The sequence below is a fragment of the Mobula birostris genome, chromosome 7, assembly GCF_030028105.1.
Source record: "Mobula birostris isolate sMobBir1 chromosome 7, sMobBir1.hap1, whole genome shotgun sequence".
NCBI classification, from domain to species: domain Eukaryota; kingdom Metazoa; phylum Chordata; class Chondrichthyes; order Myliobatiformes; family Myliobatidae; genus Mobula; species Mobula birostris.
The window spans coordinates 3,762,625-3,781,036 of record NC_092376.1 but is presented as its reverse complement, the minus strand read 5'-3'; the positions used below and the strand labels follow the sequence as shown (position 1 = coordinate 3,781,036).

Below are 18,412 nucleotides of genomic sequence, written 5' to 3'. Positions count from 1 at the left end.
CTCCCCTGGGGATCCATCCTCCCCCTTCACCCCTTCCTCTCCCCTCGGGCTCCGTCCTCCCCCTTCACCCTCTCCTCTCCCCTCGGGCTCCGTACTCCCCCTTCACCCCTTCCTCTCCCCTGGGGATCCATCCTCCCCCTTCACCCCCTCCTCTCCCCTCGGGCTCCATACTCCCCCTTCATCCCTTCCTCTCCCCTGGGGATCCATCCTCCCCCTTCACCCCTTCCTCTCCCCTCGGGCTCCGTCCTCCCCCTTCACCCCCTCCTCTCCCCTCGGGCTCCGTACTCCCCCTTCACCCCCTCCTCTCTCCTCCGGCTCCGTCCTCCCCCTTCACCCCCTCCTCTCCCCTGGGGATCCATCCTCCCCCTTCACCCCCTCCTCTCCCCTCGGGCTCCGTCCTCCCCCTTCACCCCTTCCTCTCCCCTGGGGATCCATCCTCCCCCTTCACCCCTTCCTCTCCCCTCGGGCTCCGTCCTCCCCCTTCACCCCTCCTCTCCCCTCGGGCTCCGTTCACCCCTTCCTCTCCCCTCGGGCTCCGTCCTCCCCCTTCACCCCTCCTCTCCCCTCGGGCTCCGTCCTCCCCCTTCACCCCCTCCTCTCCCCTGGGGATCCATCCTCCCCCTTCACCCCCTCCTCTCCCCTGGGGATCCATCCTCCCCCTTCACCCCCTCCTCTCCCCTGGGGATCCATCCTCCCCCTTCACCCCCTCCTCTCCCCTCGGGCTCCGTCCTCCCCCTTCACCCCCTCCTCTCCCCTGGGGATCCATCCTCCCCCTTCACCCCCTCCTCTCCCCTCGGGCTCCGTCCTCCCCCTTCACCCCTCCTCTCCCCTCGGGCTCCGTTCACCCCTTCCTCTCCCCTCGGGCTCCGTCCTCCCCCTTCACCCCTCCTCTCCCCTCGGGCTCCGTCCTCCCCCTTCACCCCCTCCTCTCCCCTGGGGATCCATCCTCCCCCTTCACCCCCTCCTCTCCCCTGGGGATCCATCCTCCCCCTTCACCCCCTCCTCTCCCCTCGGGCTCCGTCCTCCCCCTTCACCCTCTCCTCTCCCCTTGGGCTCCGTCCTCCCCCTTCACCCCCTCCTCTCCCCTCGGGCTCTGTCCTCCCCCTTCACCCCCTCCTCTCCCCTCGGGCTCTGTCCTCCCCCTTCACCCCTTCCTCTCCCCTCGGGCTCCGTCCTCCCCCTTCACCCCCTCCTCTCCCCTCGGGCTCTGTCCTCCCCCTTCACCCCTTCCTCTCCCCTCGGGCTCCGTCCTCCCCCTTCACCCCTCCTCTCCCCCAGGGCCACATTCTTACCCCCCCCCCGGGGCCCCGTTTTTCTCTCCCCATCCCTCCCTTTAACCGGACTGCAGCTTCCCTGCTCTCCTCTCCAAGGAACCGCCTTCCCCAGGGCTCCCTCCTCATCTTTTCCTCCGGAGAAGCGGGACTGAGAACCGCGCTCTCTCCCTTACTTCCCACCGTCCCCGTCACTCACAATCCGGTTCTCGTCCATCACCAGTTCCTCGACGTTCTCCATCGACAACTCCAGCTCCTCCATGGCGACCATGGCGCCAAACCGGGGTGAGGGGTTAGAGGGGAAGGGGCGGGGCTTTCCCCGTTACCCCGGTAACCGAGCCCCGCCGCTCGCCAGGCCCCTCAACCGTTCTCTGAACACTGCAAATGTTGTAAGCAACACTTTTAACTCTAAATCAGCAAGTAAACGCATTAAACTCTGAATGCAGTAAATTAACGTATTACATTCCAGAAGGGAGGACAGGGTTAAAGGTTATAAGATGGCGGCGCTCGGGAGTCGAGGTTGTGACGCAGAGGGTAATGAACCGTCAAGCTTGTGGATAATTTTTGTATTTTATAGTTTTGTGGTGGTTTATTATAATGTGTTGAAGGATAATCCATAAAAGCCATGTTGTGTAAGCCACTCCTTGAGATTCTAATCAAGGTCAACACGAACTCTTAATTTTAGGAGAGGCAGAGGGAGGGTGGTCAGTTACATAACATTACCCAGGGTAGAAATGTCAAATATTAGTGGACATGTCTTTACATTCAGAGGGAGTATGTCACTGAGACCGCATTTTAGGTATTTTGCGCAGTTCTCTTCACTGTCAAAGGAAGGATGTCGTTAAGCTAGGAAGAGTGCAGGAAAGATTCATCGGGATGTTACTGTGATTAAGGGGCTTGGGTTTATCATGAGACTTATTTTTCACATTTGGAGCCTAGGTGGTTGACAAGTAACTTTTATAGTGGTATATAAGATCAAAAGGGGTGGAGTTAAGGTGATTGGTCAGTTTTTTTTTCAGGCTCGGGGAGTCTGAAACTAGGGAGAGTGATTTAATGAGGACTTCAAGGCCAGGCTTTTCATAAACGGGGTGATGGGTCTCTGAAACAAGCTACCATAGGAGGCTGTAGAGCTGGGTACAATCACAATGTTTAAAAGATATTTGAACCGGTGCATGGAAGGGAAAGGTTTATTGGCCAGACATGGGCAAATGAGACCAGCTCAGACAACTTGGTCAACATGGCTAGTTGTGCCGGCATCCTGTTTCTGTGCTGTATAATGTCATGACTCAATGAGTAAAGTTTAAAGGGGACACCAGAGATTGCCAATGCTGGAAACTTGAGTGCTGTACAGTTACTCTTACTAACTCTTCCTTCAGTTAGTCCTGACGAAGGGTCTCAGCCTAAAACGTCGGCTGTACCTCTTCCCAGAGATGCTGCCTGGCAGCAACTTTGATGTGTGGTACTGTACAGTTTGTTGGAGGAACTCTGCGTGTTGAGCAGTGTCTGGGGAAATGTAACAGAAACATAGAAAATCTACAACACATTACAGGCCCTTCGGCCCACAATGTTGTGCCGACCATGTAACCTACTCTAGAAGTAATGGAAAATAGAAAAGGTGAGTCAAAAGGACAATTTTATGATAGTCATGGGAGATTTCAACAAACATGTCAATTGGGGAAAGCAGGTTGGTAATGGATCTTAAGAGAATTAGTTTATTGAAATGCCTACAAGATGGTTCTTACTTAGTCAGGCCATGAGGGGATATGTGGAGAAGGGAGGAGATTGGGACTGAGAGGGAAAATGGATCAGCCATGATAAAATGTCAGAGCAGACTCGATGGGCCAAATGGCCTAATTCTTTCCCTATATTTTCTAGTCTAAACCTTGTATCAGCTGCTTGGATTATAGAACAGCTAGGAGTAAGGGAGGATGGGAGGTGACCTGTTTGAGGTGTGTAATATTATGAGACTCTCAACATTTTAAGAACAGCTTCTGCCCCTCTGTCATTAGACTTCTGAATGGACAATGAACCAACCCATGAACACTACCTCAAGTTTTTAAAAAACGCTTTTTGCAGTAATTTGATTTTTAAAAATATATTTATTGTAAGTTATACTTTTTAGTCTTATGCAATGTTCTGCTGCTGCAAATCAACAAACTTAACAATGTATGCCAGTGATATTGACCCTGATTATGATTCTGAGAGGTATTGATAGAGTGGACAGCCAATACCTTATAAACATGAGAAATTCTGTAGGTGCTGGAAATCCAAAGCACCACACACACCATGTGTCAGGCAGCATCTATGGAACTGAATAAATTCTCAAAGTTTCGGGCTGAGACCCTTCTTCAGGACTGGAAAGGAAGGGGGAAGACAGGAAGGAGGCTAGCTGGAAGATAATAGGTGAAGCCAGATGGGTAGGAAAGATAAAGAGCAGGAAAGGAAGGAATCAGATATGAGAGGAGAGTGGACCATAGGAGAAAGGGAAGGAGGAGGGGACCCAGGGGAAGGTGATAGGCAGGTGAGAAGAGATAAGGGAAATAGAGGAAGAGTGGGAGGATTTTTTTTTACACCTGAAGGAGAAATTGATATTCATGCCATCAGTTTGGGTGCTACCCAGTGTATAAGGTGTTGCTCCTCCACCCTGATGGTGGCCTCATCGTGGCACAAGAGAAGGCCACGGACCGACATGTCGGAATAGGAATCAGAATTAAAATGTTTGGCCAATTAGAAGTTCCACTTTTGGCATGAAATGAAGGTGCTAGATGACACACTTCCCCAATTTATCACGGGTCTCACCAATGTAGAGGACTCCAGATCGGGAACACCAAACACAATAGACACCGAAGTGTTGCCTCACCCGGAAGGACTGTTTCAGACCCTGATTGGAGATGAGGAAGGAGGCGTAGCACTTTGGCTGCTTGCAGGGGTAAGTGCCAGGACGGAGGAATAGACAAGGGGAATCATGCAGGGAATGATCCCTGCAGAGAGTGGTGATGGCGGAGGAGGGAAAGGTGGGAGGATCCCTTTGGAAATGGCAGAAGTTGTGGAGAATGATGTGTTGGATGTGGGGGCACGTGGGGTGGTAGCTGAGGATGAGAGGAACTCTATCACTGTTTAGGTGGCAGGAAGGTGAGGTGAGCGCAGATGTTCTGGATTTGGAGGAGATGTGGCTGAGGGCAACATCAATGGTGGAGGAAGGGAAGTCCTGTTCTTTGAAGAAGGAGGCCGACACTTTTTTTCCCAGGGCAGCAATGGCCAAAACTAGAGGACGTGCATTTAAGGGGAGAGACCACATTGCCTACCCAGATTGTCCCATTCAGCCCATTTTCTTATAAGTTCCACCTCTCCATGCATCACCAACATACTACTGGCACCATCAAGGACATATATACTGATAGTTGCCAGAATAGGGCTAGTAACATAGAAACACAGAAAATAGGTGCAGGAGTAGGCCTTTTGGCCCTTCGAGCCTGTACCGCCATTCAGTATGATCATGGCTGATCATCCAACTCAGAACCCTGTACCTGCTTTCTCTCCATACCTCCTGATCCCTTTAGCCACAAGGGCCATATCTAACTCTTTCTTAAATATAGCCAATGAACTGGCCTCAACTGTTTCCTGTGGCAGAGAATTCCACAGATTCACCACTCTCTGTGTGAAGAAGTTTTTCCTCATCTCGGTCCTAAAAGGCTTCCCTTCTATCCTTAAATTGTGACCCCCTCGTTCTGGACTTCCCCAAAATCGGGAACAATCTTCCTGCATCTAGCCTGTCCAATCCCTTTTACGTTATTATACGTTTCATTAAGATCCCCCTCAATCTTCTAAATTTCAGCGAGTATAAGCCTAGTCGATCCAGTCTTTCATCATATGAAAGTCCTGCCATCCCAGGAATCAATCTGGCGAACCTTCTTTGTACTCCCTCTATGGCAAGAATGTCTTTCCTCGGATTAGGGGACCAAAACTGCACACAATACTCCAGGTGTGGTCTCACCAAGGCCTTGTACAACTGCAGTAGTACCTCCCTGCTCCTGTACTCGAATCCTCTCGCTATAAATGCCAGCATACCGTTCGCCTTTTTCACCGCCTGCTGTACCTGCATGCCCACTTTCAATGACTGGTGTATAATGACACCCAGGTCTCGTTGCACCTCCCCTTTTCCTAATCAGCCACCATTCAGATAATAATCTGTTCTCCTGTTCTTGCCACCAAAGTGGATAACCTCACATTTATCCACATTAAGTTGCATCTGCCATGAATTTGCCCACTCACCTAACCTATCTAAGTCATCCTGCATCCTCTTAGCATCCGCCTCACAGCTAACACTGCCGCCCAGCTTCGTGACATCCGCAAACTTGGAGATGCTGCATTTAATTCCCTCTCTAAATCATTAATATATATTGTAAACAGCTGGGGTCCCAGCAGTGAGCCTTGCAGTACCCCACTAGTCACTGCCTGCCGTTCTGAAAAAGTCCCATTTATTCCCACTTTTTGCTTCCTGTCTGCCAACCAGTTCTCTATCCACATCAATACCATACCCCCAATACCATGTGCTTTAAGTTTGCACACTAATCTCCTGTGTGGGACCTTGTCAAAAGCCATTTGAAAATCCAAATATACCACATCCACTGGTTCTCCCCCATCCACTCTACTAGTTACATCCTCAAAAAATTCTATGAGATTCGTCAGACATGATTTTCCTTTCACAAATCCATGCTGACTTTGTCCGATGATTTCACTGCTTTCCAAATGTGCTGTTGATAACTGACTCTAGCATTTGCCCCACCACCGATGTTAGCCTAGCCAGTCTATAATTCTCTGGTTTCTCTCTCCTTCCTTTCTTAAAATGTGGGGTTACATTAGCCACCCTCCAATCCTCAGGAACTAATAAAGAGTTTGGAAAAATTATCACGAATGCATCCACTATTTCTTGGGCTACTTCCTCTGGGATGCAGACCATCTGGCCCTGGGGATTTATCTGCCTTTAATCCCTTCAATTTACCTAACCCCACCTCCCTACTAACATGTATTTCCCTCATTCCTCCATCTCACTAGACCCTCGGTCTCCTACAATTTCCGGAAGATTATTTATGTCTTCTTTAGTGAAGACAGAACCAAAGTAGTTATTCGGTTGGTCTGCCATGTCCTTGTTCCTCATGATCAATTCACCTGTTTCTGACTGTAAGGGACCTACATTTGTCTTAACCAATCCTTTTCGTTTCACGTATCTATAAAAGCTTTTACAGTCAGTTTTTATGTTCCCTGCCAGCTTTCTCTCATAATCTTTTTTCCCTTTCCTAATTAAGCCCTTTGTCCTCCTCTGCTGGACTGAATTTCTCCCAGTTCTCAGGTGTGCTGCTTTTTCTGGCTAATTTGTATGTTTCTTCTTTGGAATTGATACTATCCCTAATTTCCCTTATCATCCACGGGTGCACGACCTTCCCTGGTTTATTCTTTTGCCAAACTGGGATGAATAATTGTTGTAGTTCATCCATGCAATCTTTAAATGCTTGCCATTGCATATCCACATTCAACCCTTTAAGTATCATTTCCCAGTCTATCTTAGATAATTCATGTCTCATACCTTCAAAGTTACCCTTCTTTAGGTTCAGAACCTTTGTTTCTGAATTAACTATATCACTCTCCATCTTAATGAAGAATTCCACCATATTATAGTCACTCTTACCCAAGGGGCCTCGCACGACAAGATTGCTAACTAACCCTTCCTCATTGCTCAATACCCAGTCTAAAATGGCCTGCTCTCTAGTTGGTTCCTCGACATGTTGGTTCAGAAAACCATCCCGCATACATTCCAAGAAATCCTGTTCTTCAGCACCCTTACCAATTTGGTTCACCCAATCTATATGTAGATCGAAGTCACCCATTATAACTGCTGTTCCTTTATTGCACGCATTTCTAATTTCCTGTTTAATGCCATCCCCAATCTCAGTACTACTGTTAGGTGGCCTGTACACAACTTCCACCAGCGTTTTCTGACCCTTAGTGTTATGCAGCTCTACCCATATCGATTCCACATCCTCCAGGCTAATGTCCTTCCTTTCTATTGAGTTAATCTCCTCTTTAACCAGCAAAACTACCCCACCTGCTTTTCTTTCATGGCTATCCCTCATGAATATTGAATATCCCTGGATGTTGAGTTCCCATCCTTGGTCACCCTGGAGCCATGTCTCTGTGATCCCAACTATATCATATTCATTAATAACTATCTGCACATTCAATTCATCCACCTTGTTACGAATGCTCCTTGCATTGACACACAAAGCCTTCAGGCGTGTTTTTACAACCCTCTTAGCCCTTATACAATTATGTTGAAAAGTGGCCCTTTTTGACTTTTGCCCTGGATTTGCCTGCCTGCCACTTTTACTTTTCACCTTACTACTTTTTGCTTCTACCCTCATTTTACACCCCTCTGTCTCTCTGCACTTGTTCTCATCCCCCTGCCACATTAGTTTAAATCCTCCTGAACAACGTAGCAAACGCTCCCCCTAGGACATTGGTTCCAGTCCAGCCCAGGTGCAGACCGTCCTGTTTTTACCGGTCCCACCTCCCCCAGAACTGTTTCCAATGCCCCAGAAATTTGAATCCCTCCCCCTTGCACCATTTTTCAAGCCATGTATTCATCTGATATATCCATCTATTTCTACTCCGACTAGCACGTGGCACTGATAGTAATCCAGAGATTAGTACCTTTGTGGTCTTACTTTTAAGTTTATCTCCTAATTCCCTAAATTCACCTTGTAGGACCTCATCCCATTTTTTACCTATGTCGTTGGTACCTATGTGCACCACGACCACTGGCTGTTCACTCTCCCACTCCAGAATGTCCTGCAGCCGCTCAGAGACATCCTTCACCCTTGCAGCAAGGAGGCAATATACCCCCCGGAGTCTCGTTTGCGGCCGTAGAAACGCCTATCTATTCCCCTTACAATCAAATCCCCTATCACTATAGCTCTCCCACTCCTTTTCCTTCCCTCCTGTGCTGCAGAGCCACCCATGGTGCCATGAACTCTGCTGCTGCTGCCTTCCCCTGATGAGACATCTCCCCCAACAGTATCCAAAACAGTATATCTGTTTAGGAGGGAGATGATCTCAGGGGACTCCTGCACTACCTGCCTACTGCTACGCTGTTTAGTGGCCACCCATTCCCTTTCCCTTTCCCCTTTCATCATGAAGGAACCCATGCAGCCTGCTTATGGACTGTTTGTCCCACTCCCATCAGGGAGGAGGCGATGAGAATCCATGCCAGGGTCACCAGACTCAAAAACAGTTACTTTACCCAAGCAGTAAGGCTGATCAACACCTCCACACCCCCAACCACCACTACTTTATCATTTCCTGTCAGAGTCACTTTATGTACGGGCATTCCAATGCCTAGCACACTTTATGGACAATCAATTTATGTATAGAAGTTATCTTTTGTATTTATATTTTAAATTTTTTTGTTCTTTACCTTACTGTGTTTTATTTTGTGCTGCATTGGATCTAGAGTAACAATTATTTTGTTCTGTACAATCTTAAACAATCTTGAATCCATGTACCTATTCCAGTGCTTCTTAAATGATACTATTGTATCTGCCTCAATTACTTCCTCTGACAGCTTGTTTCATGTACAATTCGTTAGACTAAGACCATAAGTCATAGGAGCAGAATTAGGCCATTTGGCCCATCAAGTCTGCTCTGCCATTAAATCATGGCTGATCCTTTTTTCCTCTCCTCAGCCCCACTCCCGGGCCTTCTCCCCATAACCTTTGATGACGTGTCAAGAATCTATCAAGTTCTGCCTTAAGTATACCTAATGGTCAGGCCTCCACTGATGCCTGAGGTAACAAATTCACCACTCTATCACAAAAGATATTTCTTCACATCTCTGTTTTAAATGGACACCTCTCTATCATGAGGGTGTGCCCTGTTGTCCTAGACTCCCCCACCATGGGAAACATCCTTTCCACATCTACTTTTTCTAGGCCTTTCAACATTTGAAAGGTTTCAATGAGCTCCCCCCCATCCTTCTAAATCCCAGCAAGTACAGAACCAAAGCCATCAAACGTTCCTCATATGATAACCCCTTCATTCCTGGAATCATCCTTGTGAACCTCTTTTGAACCCTGTGCAATTCCAAAACGCCTTTAGTTAGATGAGGAGCCCAGAACTGTTCAAAATAATCAAGGTGAAGGCTCACCAGTGCCTTATAAGGCCTCAGCATCACATCCCTGCTCTTGTATTCAAGCCCTCGAAGTGAATGCAAATATTGCATTTGCTTTCCTCACCACCGACTGACTCTACCTGCATGTTAACCTTTTGGGTGTTCTGCACGAGGACTCCCAAGTCCCCTTGCATCTCAGATTTTGGATTTTCTCCCTGTTTAGAAAACAGTCTGCACATTTATTTCTACTACCAGGGTGCATGACCATGTATTTTCCAACATTGTATTTCATTTGCCACTTTCTTATCCATTCTCCTAATCTGCCCAAGTCCTTCTGTATCCTACCTGTTTCCTCAGTACTACCTGCCCCTCCACCGATCTTCGTATCATCTGCAAATTGGAAACAAAGCCATCTATTCCATCATCTAAATCATTGACATCTGTTACGTACCCCGTAACTGGGTTGCCAAACCAGCAGAAATGGATCACTCAGTTGGAGTCTGGATTACTAGAACTACAAAAGTTTTATTAAAGAAACAAGCAACACAGTACTCTAATCAAAAGGATAATAAATGCAACAGTTCAGCAATGATAAACACACATGTACACAGAATTAAGATAACAGGATCAATCAAGCTCTATCGTTGTCTAGGGGTAAATGACCAGTTTCAAAGTGACGCAAAGTTCAGTTCAATTTAGTTCAGTTCAGTTCGCAGACAGTGGAGGGAAGGAGAGAGAGAGCAAAACGAATGAATATTCAAAACAGCTTCCACACGCAGACCTTCGCAGTCAGCTTTCGGGCGAGCCCTTTGTGATGTCATCTGAGGTCACCAACCGTGACCCCTCTATTTCCAGATGCGATCGTTTCTCTGCGGTGAACCCGGCACCCAGGCAAGGGTGGACACACACCAGGTTCCCGCCGATCGTGCCTTTCCACCCTGTGCGTCTATGGCCTGGTCCCGCAACCGGTCTTCCAAAACTTCCCACCGACTTGTGAGAGACGCACCGCTTCCAGGGTCTCGTTACCTCGGGTGTCGTGTTTGTCTTGCCTTAGCGAACCTGTCCCTTTTTATCCCCCTGCTGGGGTATCGCCTGTCCATCACTTCAAACAGTTCAGGGTTCAAAGGGGGAGCTGCTCTTGACAGCTCTCTTTCCGTTACTCTCTCCCGTCCCTTCATTAACATCTCCAAATGCTGCTCCATTGTTTTCCTTATCTCTCTCTCTCTCCTGAAGACAGGTGGCAGACCAACTGCTGATCCCACTGGTGCCAGCACAGGACAGCTAACATCTTAATCTATGTGTATTCTCGTCTCACATCCAGCATAAAAGGAAACAGTTCCAAGACCAACCTCTGCGGAACACCACTGGTTACTGGCAGGCAACCAGAAAAGGATCCTTTTATTCCCACTCGCTGCCTCCTACCAATCAGCCAATGCCCTAACCATACCAGTAACTTTCTGTAATACCATGGACTTTTAACTTGGTAACCAGCCTCACGTGTGGCACCTTGTCAAAGTCCTTCTGAAAGTCCAAATATACAAGGGGTGATTGATAAGTTCGTGGCCTAAGGTAGAAGGAGTCAATTTTAGAAAACCTAGCACATTTATTTTTCAACATAGTCCCTTCCTACATTTACACACTTAGTCCAGCGGTCATGGAGCATACAGATCTTGGACCTCCAGAAAGTGTCCACGGCAGGGGTGATTGATTAGTTTGTGGCCTAAGGTAGAAGGAGATGAGTTATTAACTTGAAACTTTCTGCATAATCACTTAAAGAGTTGAACTGCATGTGCATGTAACAAGAGCTGTATAACTCATCTCCTTCTACCTTAGGCCACAAACTAATCAATCACCCATCTGTGGACACTTTCTGGAGGTCCAAGATCCGTATGCTCCACAACCGCTGGACTAAGTGTGTAAATGTAGGAGGGGACCATGTTGAAAAATAAATGTGCTAGGTCTTCCAAGATTGACTCCTTCTACCTTAGGCCACGAATATATCAATCACCCCTCGTACAATATGCACTGCATCTGCTTTATCTATTTTACTTCTAATCTCCTCAAAGAATTCCAACAGATTCATCAGACAAGATTTTCCCTTCAGGAAACCATGATGGCTTTGTTTTATCTTGTCCTGGGTCACTGAGTACTACATAACCTCATCCTTAACAATTGACTCCAACATCTTCCCAACCACTGAGATCAGGCTAACTGGTCTATAATTTCCTTTCTGCTGCCTTCCTCCTTTCTTAAAGAGTGGAGTGACATTTGCAGTTTTCCAGTCCTCTGGCACCATGCCCATGTCTAATGGTTTTTGCAAGATTATTACTAATGCCTACAGAATCTCTACTGCTACCTCTTTCCGTACCCTAGGGTGCAGTTCATCTGGTCTGAGTGACTTTGGATGCCAATAGGCCTTTCAGCTTTTTGAGCACCTTGAACCCTTGTGATAGTAACTGCGTTCACTTCTCTTCCCTCACACCCTTCAACATCTGGCACACTGCAAATGTCTTCCACAGTGAAGACTGTTGCAAAATACTCATTTAGTTCATCTGCCATCTCCTTGTCCCCTGTTATTTCCCCTGCCTCCTTTTTTAAGTGTTCCTCTATCCACTCTCATCTCTCTTTTATTTTTTACGTACTTGAAAAAGCTTTTACAATCCGCTTTAATATTGTTTGCTAGCTTGTTTTCATATTTCATCTTTTCTCTCCTATTGATTCTTTTACTTGATCTTCATAGGTTTTTAAAAGCTTCCCAATCCTCTGTCTTCCCACTCACTAATTTTTGCTTTGTTGAACACCCTCTCTTTTGTTCTTACATTAGTTTTGACTTCCCTTGTCAGCCACAGTTGTACTATTTTGCCATTTGAGTATTTTGTTTGTTTTTAGAATACATCTGTCCTAAACCTTCCTCATTTTTTCCGGGAACTCAAGCCATTGCTGTCATCCCTGCCACCATCTCCTTCCAATTTACTTTGGCCAACTCCTCTCTCATACCACTGTAATTTCTCTTACCCCCTGAAATACTGCTGCATCAGTCTTTATTTTCTCCCTATCAAATTTCAAGTTGAACTCAGTAAGATTGTGATCACTGCCTCTGAGGGTTCTTTTACCTTAAACTCTTTAATTAATTAATTAATCCGGTTCATTTCAAGACACCCAATCCAGTATAGCTGATCCCCAGTATGCTCAACGACAAACTGCTCTATAAAGCTATCTCGTAGGCATTCATCAAGTTTACTGTCTTGAGATCCATTACCAACCTGATTTTCTCAGTCAATCTGCATGTTGAAATCTCCCCTGACTATCATAACATTGCCCTTTTGACTTGCCTTTTCTATTTTCCATTGTAATCTGCAATGCACCTCCCAGCTACAGTTGGGCGCCTTGTATATAACTGCCATCAGAGTCCTTTTACCCTTGCAGTTTCTTTACTAAACCCACAAGGGTTCAACATCTTTCTACTGATGTAATGCCACTCTTTGCCAGGAGAGCCACTCCACCCCCACTGCCTATCTTCCTATCCCTCCGATACATGTAACCTTGAATATTCAGCTCCCAACTACAGCCATCCTTCAGCCATGATTCAGTGATAATCACAACATCATACATGACAATCTGTAATAGTGCAATAAGATCATTCACTTTATTTCTTACACTCCGTGCATTGAGATATAACACTTTGAGAACTGTATTTGCTACCCTTTTTGATTCTGTATCCCTAATGCACTGATACTCACCCTGCTGGCTATAATTTTATCCTTTCGTCTGCCTGTTGTTCCTGACAGCCTGACTGCATGCTATCTTTGCTTGTTTACCATCCGTCTGAACCTGAGTCCCTTCACTCCAGTTCCCACTCCCCTGCCAAATTGATTTAAACCCATCCCAACAGGTCTAACAAACTTGCCCTTGAGGATATTCAAGGGCAACTAGGGATGGGCAATAAATGCTGGCTTAGCTGGTGACGCCCACATCCCATAAGTGAATGAATAAAAATAAATAAATAATTACTGGTGTCCCCTGGGTTCAGGTGCAACCCGTCACTTTTGTATAGGTCATACCTCCTCCAAAAGAGATCTCAATGATCCAAGAATGTGAAGCCTTGCTTCTCAGCTATGCATTAATCTGCCTATCATTCAATTTCTCCCCTCAATGGCGCATGGCACAGGCATCAATCCAGACTACCCTGGAGGACTTGCTTCTCAGCTTTCTGCATTACTCTAAATTTTCTCTTCAGGACTTCATTGCTTTTCCTTTTTATGTCATTTGCACTAATAATTACCAAGACATCTGGCTGCTCTCCTTACACCCCCAAAATGCTGTGGATGCAATCCGAGACGTCCCTGACTCTGGCACATGGGAGGCAGCATACCATTCGGTGTCCCGTTCACGCCCACAGAATCTCTTGTCTGTTCCCCTGACTACTGAGTCCCCTATCACTGCTCCCGATGTGGGCTTTTATATATTGGCGAGACCCGACGCAGACTGGGAGACCGCTTTGCTGAACATCTACGCTCTGTCCGCCAGAGAAAGCAGGATCTCCCAGTGGCCACACATTTTAATTCCACATTCCATTCCCATTCTGACATGTCCATCCACGGCCTCCTCTACTGTAAAGATGAAGCCACACTCAGGTTGGAGGAACAACACCTTATATTCCGTCTGGGTAGCCTCCAACCTGATGGCATGAACATCGACTTCTCTAACTTCCGCTAAGGCCCCACCTCCCCCTCGTACCCCATCTGTTACTCATTTTTATGCACACATTCTTTCTCTCACTCTCCTTTTTCTCCCTCTGTCCCTCTGAATATACCTCTTGCCCATCCTCTGGGTCCCCCCCCACCTTGTCTTTCTCCCGGGACCTCCTGTCCCATGATCCTCTCGTATCCCCTTTGCCTATCACCTGTCCAGCTCTTGGCTCTATCCTTCCCCCTCCTGTCTTCTCCTATCATTTTGGATCTCCCCCTCCCACTTTCAAATCCCTTACTCATTCTTCCCTCATTTAGTCCTGACGAAGGGTCTCGGCCTGAAACGTCGACTGCACCTCTTCCTACAGATGCTGCCTGGCCTGCTGTGTTCACCAGCAACTTTGATGTGTGTTGCCCCTATCACTACCGCTCCCTTCTGCACCACAGACCCATGCTCAGTGCCTGTAATATGGTTTCCGTGGCATTCCTCTCGGAGGTCATCCCCACAACAGTATCCAAAATGGAATACTTGTTTTTGAGGAGAACGGCCAGAGGGTTGTTCTGCACTAACTGAATCAGAATCAGGTTTATTATCACCGGCATGTGTTGAGAAATTTGTTATCTTAGCGGCAGCAGTTCAATGCAATACATAATATAGAAGAAAAATAATAATAAATAAATCAATTACAGTATACATATATTGAATAGATTAAAAATCGTGCAAAAAGCTGAAAAAAAATTTAAAAAGTGACGTATTGTTCAGGGGTTCAATGTGCATTTAGGAATCAGATGGCAGAAGGGGAAGAAGCTGTTCCTGAATTGCTGAGTGTGTGCTTTCAGGCTTCTGTACCTCTTTCTTGATGTTAACAGTGAGAAAAGGACATGCCCTGGGTGCTGGAGGTCCTTAATAATGGACGCTGCCTTTCTGAGACACCGCTTCCCTAAAGATGTCCTGGTTACTTTGTAGGCTAGTGCCCAAGATGGAGCTGGCTAGATTTACAACCCTCTGCAGCTTCTTTCAGTCCTGTGCAGAGGCTCCCCCCCCATACCAGACAGTGATACAGCCTGTCAGAATGCTCTCCTATTCAAATTTCCATTTCTCCTGACAGTCACCCAGCTACTTGCCTCCTGCAACTTCGGGGTGACTACTTCCCTGTACCTCTAATCGATTATCACCTCACTCTCCCATATGAGCTGAAAGTCATCCTAACACAGTCTTCAAAGAGCTGCAAGGAGCTGCAGCCGGATGCACTTCAAGCAAATGTAGTTTCCTGGGAGACTCTGGGTCTCCCAGGACTCCAACATCCGGCACAAAGAACACACAACAGCCATTTACTACACTAGGTAAATGTCGGGTTTCAACCTGAAACATAGAGAATTCCTTTCCTCCCACAGATGCTGCTCTGCTCAAACTGATGAGTTCCTCCATTAGATTGTAATTTTGAAGCGGATATGTGAGGCAGTGCTTTTTTGGACAGACACTGTTGTGTGTCTGGACTGGGCTGCCAGGGATGGTGGTGGAGACAGGTGCAAATGCAGGGAATGGAGAAATATGGATTATGTGCATATAAAAGATTTAATCACAGACATTAAAGTACAAAGTAAATTTATTATCAAAGTACGTATACGTCACAATACACTACCCTGAGATTCATTTTCATTCTGGCATTCGCAGTAGATGCAAAGAAACACAATAGAATCAATGAAAGCTACACACAAAGGCAGGCAAGCAACCAGTGTAAAAATGACAACAAATTATGCAAATTAAAAAAGAGAGAAACAAAATAATAAATAACTAACATTGAGAATATGAGTTGTAGAGTCCCTAAAAGTGAGTCTGCAGGTTGTGGAATCAGTTCAGTGTTTGGATGAGTGAAGTTATCCATTCTGGTGGTTGGGAGGTAATAACTGTTCCCGAACCTGGTGGTGAGGGTCCTGAGGCTCCTGTACCTCCTTCCCAAGGGCAGCAGTGAGAAGAGAGCATGGCCTGGATGATGGGGGTCCTTTATAATGGATGCTGCTTGCCTGTGGCAGTACTCCTTGTCAATGTGCTCGCTGGTGGAGAGAATGTTACCTGCGGTGGACGGGGCTGTGATTATGGGCTGAAGGGCCCATCCTGTGCTGTACTGTTCTATGAATCTACAGCTCAATACATTAACTTTTAGATGCATGTTGCCACTTTCCAATGGGATTACTTTACCTGGAGTCGAGGTAGATGTTCAAAGGCCTGGACAGAGTGGATGTGGCAAAGTTGTTTCCCATGATGGGGGAGTCTAGTACGAGAGGGCAGGACGTAAGGATTGAAGGGCGCACATTCAGAACAGAGATGCGAAGAAATTTTTTTAGCCAGAGGGTGGTGAATCTATGGAATTTGGGCAGTGGAGGCCAAGTCGTTGGGTGTATTTAAGGCAGAGATTGATAGGTATCTGAGTAGCCAAGGTTATGGTGAGAAGGCAGGGGAGTGGGACTAAATGGGAGAATGGATCAGGTCATGATAAAATGGCAGAGCAGACTCGATGGGCCGAATGGCTGACTTCTGCTCCTTTGTCTTATGGTCTAGATTAATGTCGACATGGTGTAAAGGGAACTGATCTTGATATAAATTTTATCATGAGATAACATATTTGAAATCACAATCAAGTTTAATATCTGGCGTAAATCATGAAATTTGTTTTGAGGCGGCAGTACATTGCAATACATAATAAAAAACTATAAATTACCATAAGAAATATATATAAAATTAAATTTAATTAGTACAAAAAAGCAAGAAAAGGTGAGGCAGTGTTCATGGGTCCAATGAGTAATCTGCTGGCAGAGGGGAAAAAGCTGTTCCTGAAATGTTGAGTGTGTGTCTTCAGGCTCCTGTACCTCCTCCTTGATGGTAGCAATGAGAAGATGGCATGTCCTGGGCAATAGGTATCCTTAATGATGGATGCGACCTTTATGAGGCATCGACTTCTTGGGTAGGATTGATGCTGTTTGTGAGAGAATTGGGTAGAACTTTAGCTGTGCCTGCTTTTCACAACTCAGTACAACGTTACAGCACTTCATACAAAATGAGAGGAGAATTTCATGATGCGAAACACCCCAAAAGCTCATCTGCAGAACCTCTTGTGTTTCTAATGCTCTTAATTGCAGAGTTTTATGTAAGAAATAGGACACAATCTCCCACAATGTCATTAGCACAACTAGATGACATGAGTCTCACTGTTTCATGTATAAATATGGACCAGAGGAAACAGTGGATGATTCTCTAACTCTTTAAAATGGGAATATAGACACCCTCCTCAATCTAGCATTTCAACACATAGACAATAGATAAAGACCATAATACAAAGGAGCAGAATTAGGCTTTTCGGACAATTGAGTCTGCTCTACCATTCTATCATGGCTGATTTATTTTCCCTCTCGACCCCATTCTCCTGCCTCCTCCCCTTAACCTCTGAGGGAGGAGCTCAGCAGGTGGGCTCAGTTTCTGTGGAAAGGAATAGAATCAACAGTTTCGGCCAAGTCCTGATAAATGATCTTGGCCTGACACATCGACTGTTTATTCATTTCCATAGATGCTGTCTGACCTGCTGAGTTCCTCCAGCTTTTTGTATGTATTACACCTGTACACCTGCTCATTAGTGCAAATTTCTAATCAGTCAATCTCTTGTGTTTAAGGTGTACCTAATAAAGTGGCCACTCAGTGTAGCTGCAGTTCTGAAAGCAATTCAGCAAATTTCAAATAAAGTTTTCATCTCTTCTTCCCCAGACTCTTGGAATGACTGAATTCCTTTACTTTGTGAACTGTCTCGGTGTGATGGTCTTCCTACTCACTGTTCTCTATCACTGGGTCGACATTACACACACGAGAACCACAGCCCTTACTGAAACTTTCTATGACGCCAGGCCAACAAGAAGTTTTCACAGCCACTGCCGAAGGAGGGTGTATACACGAGTTTCTGAATTGGAATGTGAACAAGTGTCCTGATTGGTGATTTTTGAGCCTTGCTCGAGATATCTAAAGTTACAGCAGAAAAAAACAGTAATCTGCAAGAACAATGCAGTGATAGTTTACAGTGAGGACTGATGACAGCCCTCACTGATAAACAGGTGAAGTGTTGGAGAGCTGTTCTGTAATACCACAGTCCAGAAAGTGAGTATGTTGTTCAAGGTTGTTGGTTTATTAGTAGTGTGGTCACTTGAGTTGGAATCAGAAGGTTTAATGTCATTGATGCATGTCATGAAATTTCTTGTTTTACGGCAGCAGTACATTGCAATGAATAATTTTTAAAAAACTATAA

General features: G+C 46.1%; 3 protein-coding genes across 9 annotated transcripts in view; 1 reads left to right on the top strand and 2 right to left on the bottom strand.

Moving 5' to 3' along the window:
• pold3 (polymerase (DNA-directed), delta 3, accessory subunit) overlaps positions 1 to 1,578 on the bottom strand; it is a 44,279-nt gene extending 42,701 nt beyond the window's left edge. For 2 of the 3 annotated variants that reach the window (XM_072262472.1, XM_072262473.1), the window contains exon 1: positions 1,471 to 1,577. In XM_072262472.1, the coding sequence (XP_072118573.1) occupies positions 1,471 to 1,542 (72 nt within the window). In that variant the 5' untranslated portion in view covers positions 1,543 to 1,577. Of the gene's footprint in view, positions 1 to 1,470 lie in introns of all 3 variants that reach the window. The other variant, XM_072262474.1, reaches the window with a different exon arrangement.
• A 13-nt stretch (positions 1,579 to 1,591) lies between these two features.
• The window catches only part of lipt2 (lipoyl(octanoyl) transferase 2), a 38,212-nt gene continuing 21,391 nt past the window's right edge, over positions 1,592 to 18,412 (top strand). For 3 of the 5 annotated variants that reach the window (XR_011886537.1, XR_011886538.1, XM_072262475.1), the window contains exon 1: positions 1,725 to 1,805. The gene's annotated coding sequence lies outside the window, so the exon portion shown is untranslated. Of the gene's footprint in view, positions 1,661 to 1,724; positions 1,806 to 17,880; positions 18,265 to 18,412 lie in introns of those variants that run through there. The other 2 variants (XM_072262476.1, XM_072262477.1) reach the window with 2 other exon arrangements.
• The window catches only part of LOC140199960 (cytolytic toxin-beta-like), a 63,224-nt gene continuing 60,743 nt past the window's right edge, over positions 15,932 to 18,412 (bottom strand). The window contains 1 exon segment of the mRNA XM_072262478.1: positions 15,932 to 17,098. The gene's annotated coding sequence lies outside the window, so the exon portion shown is untranslated.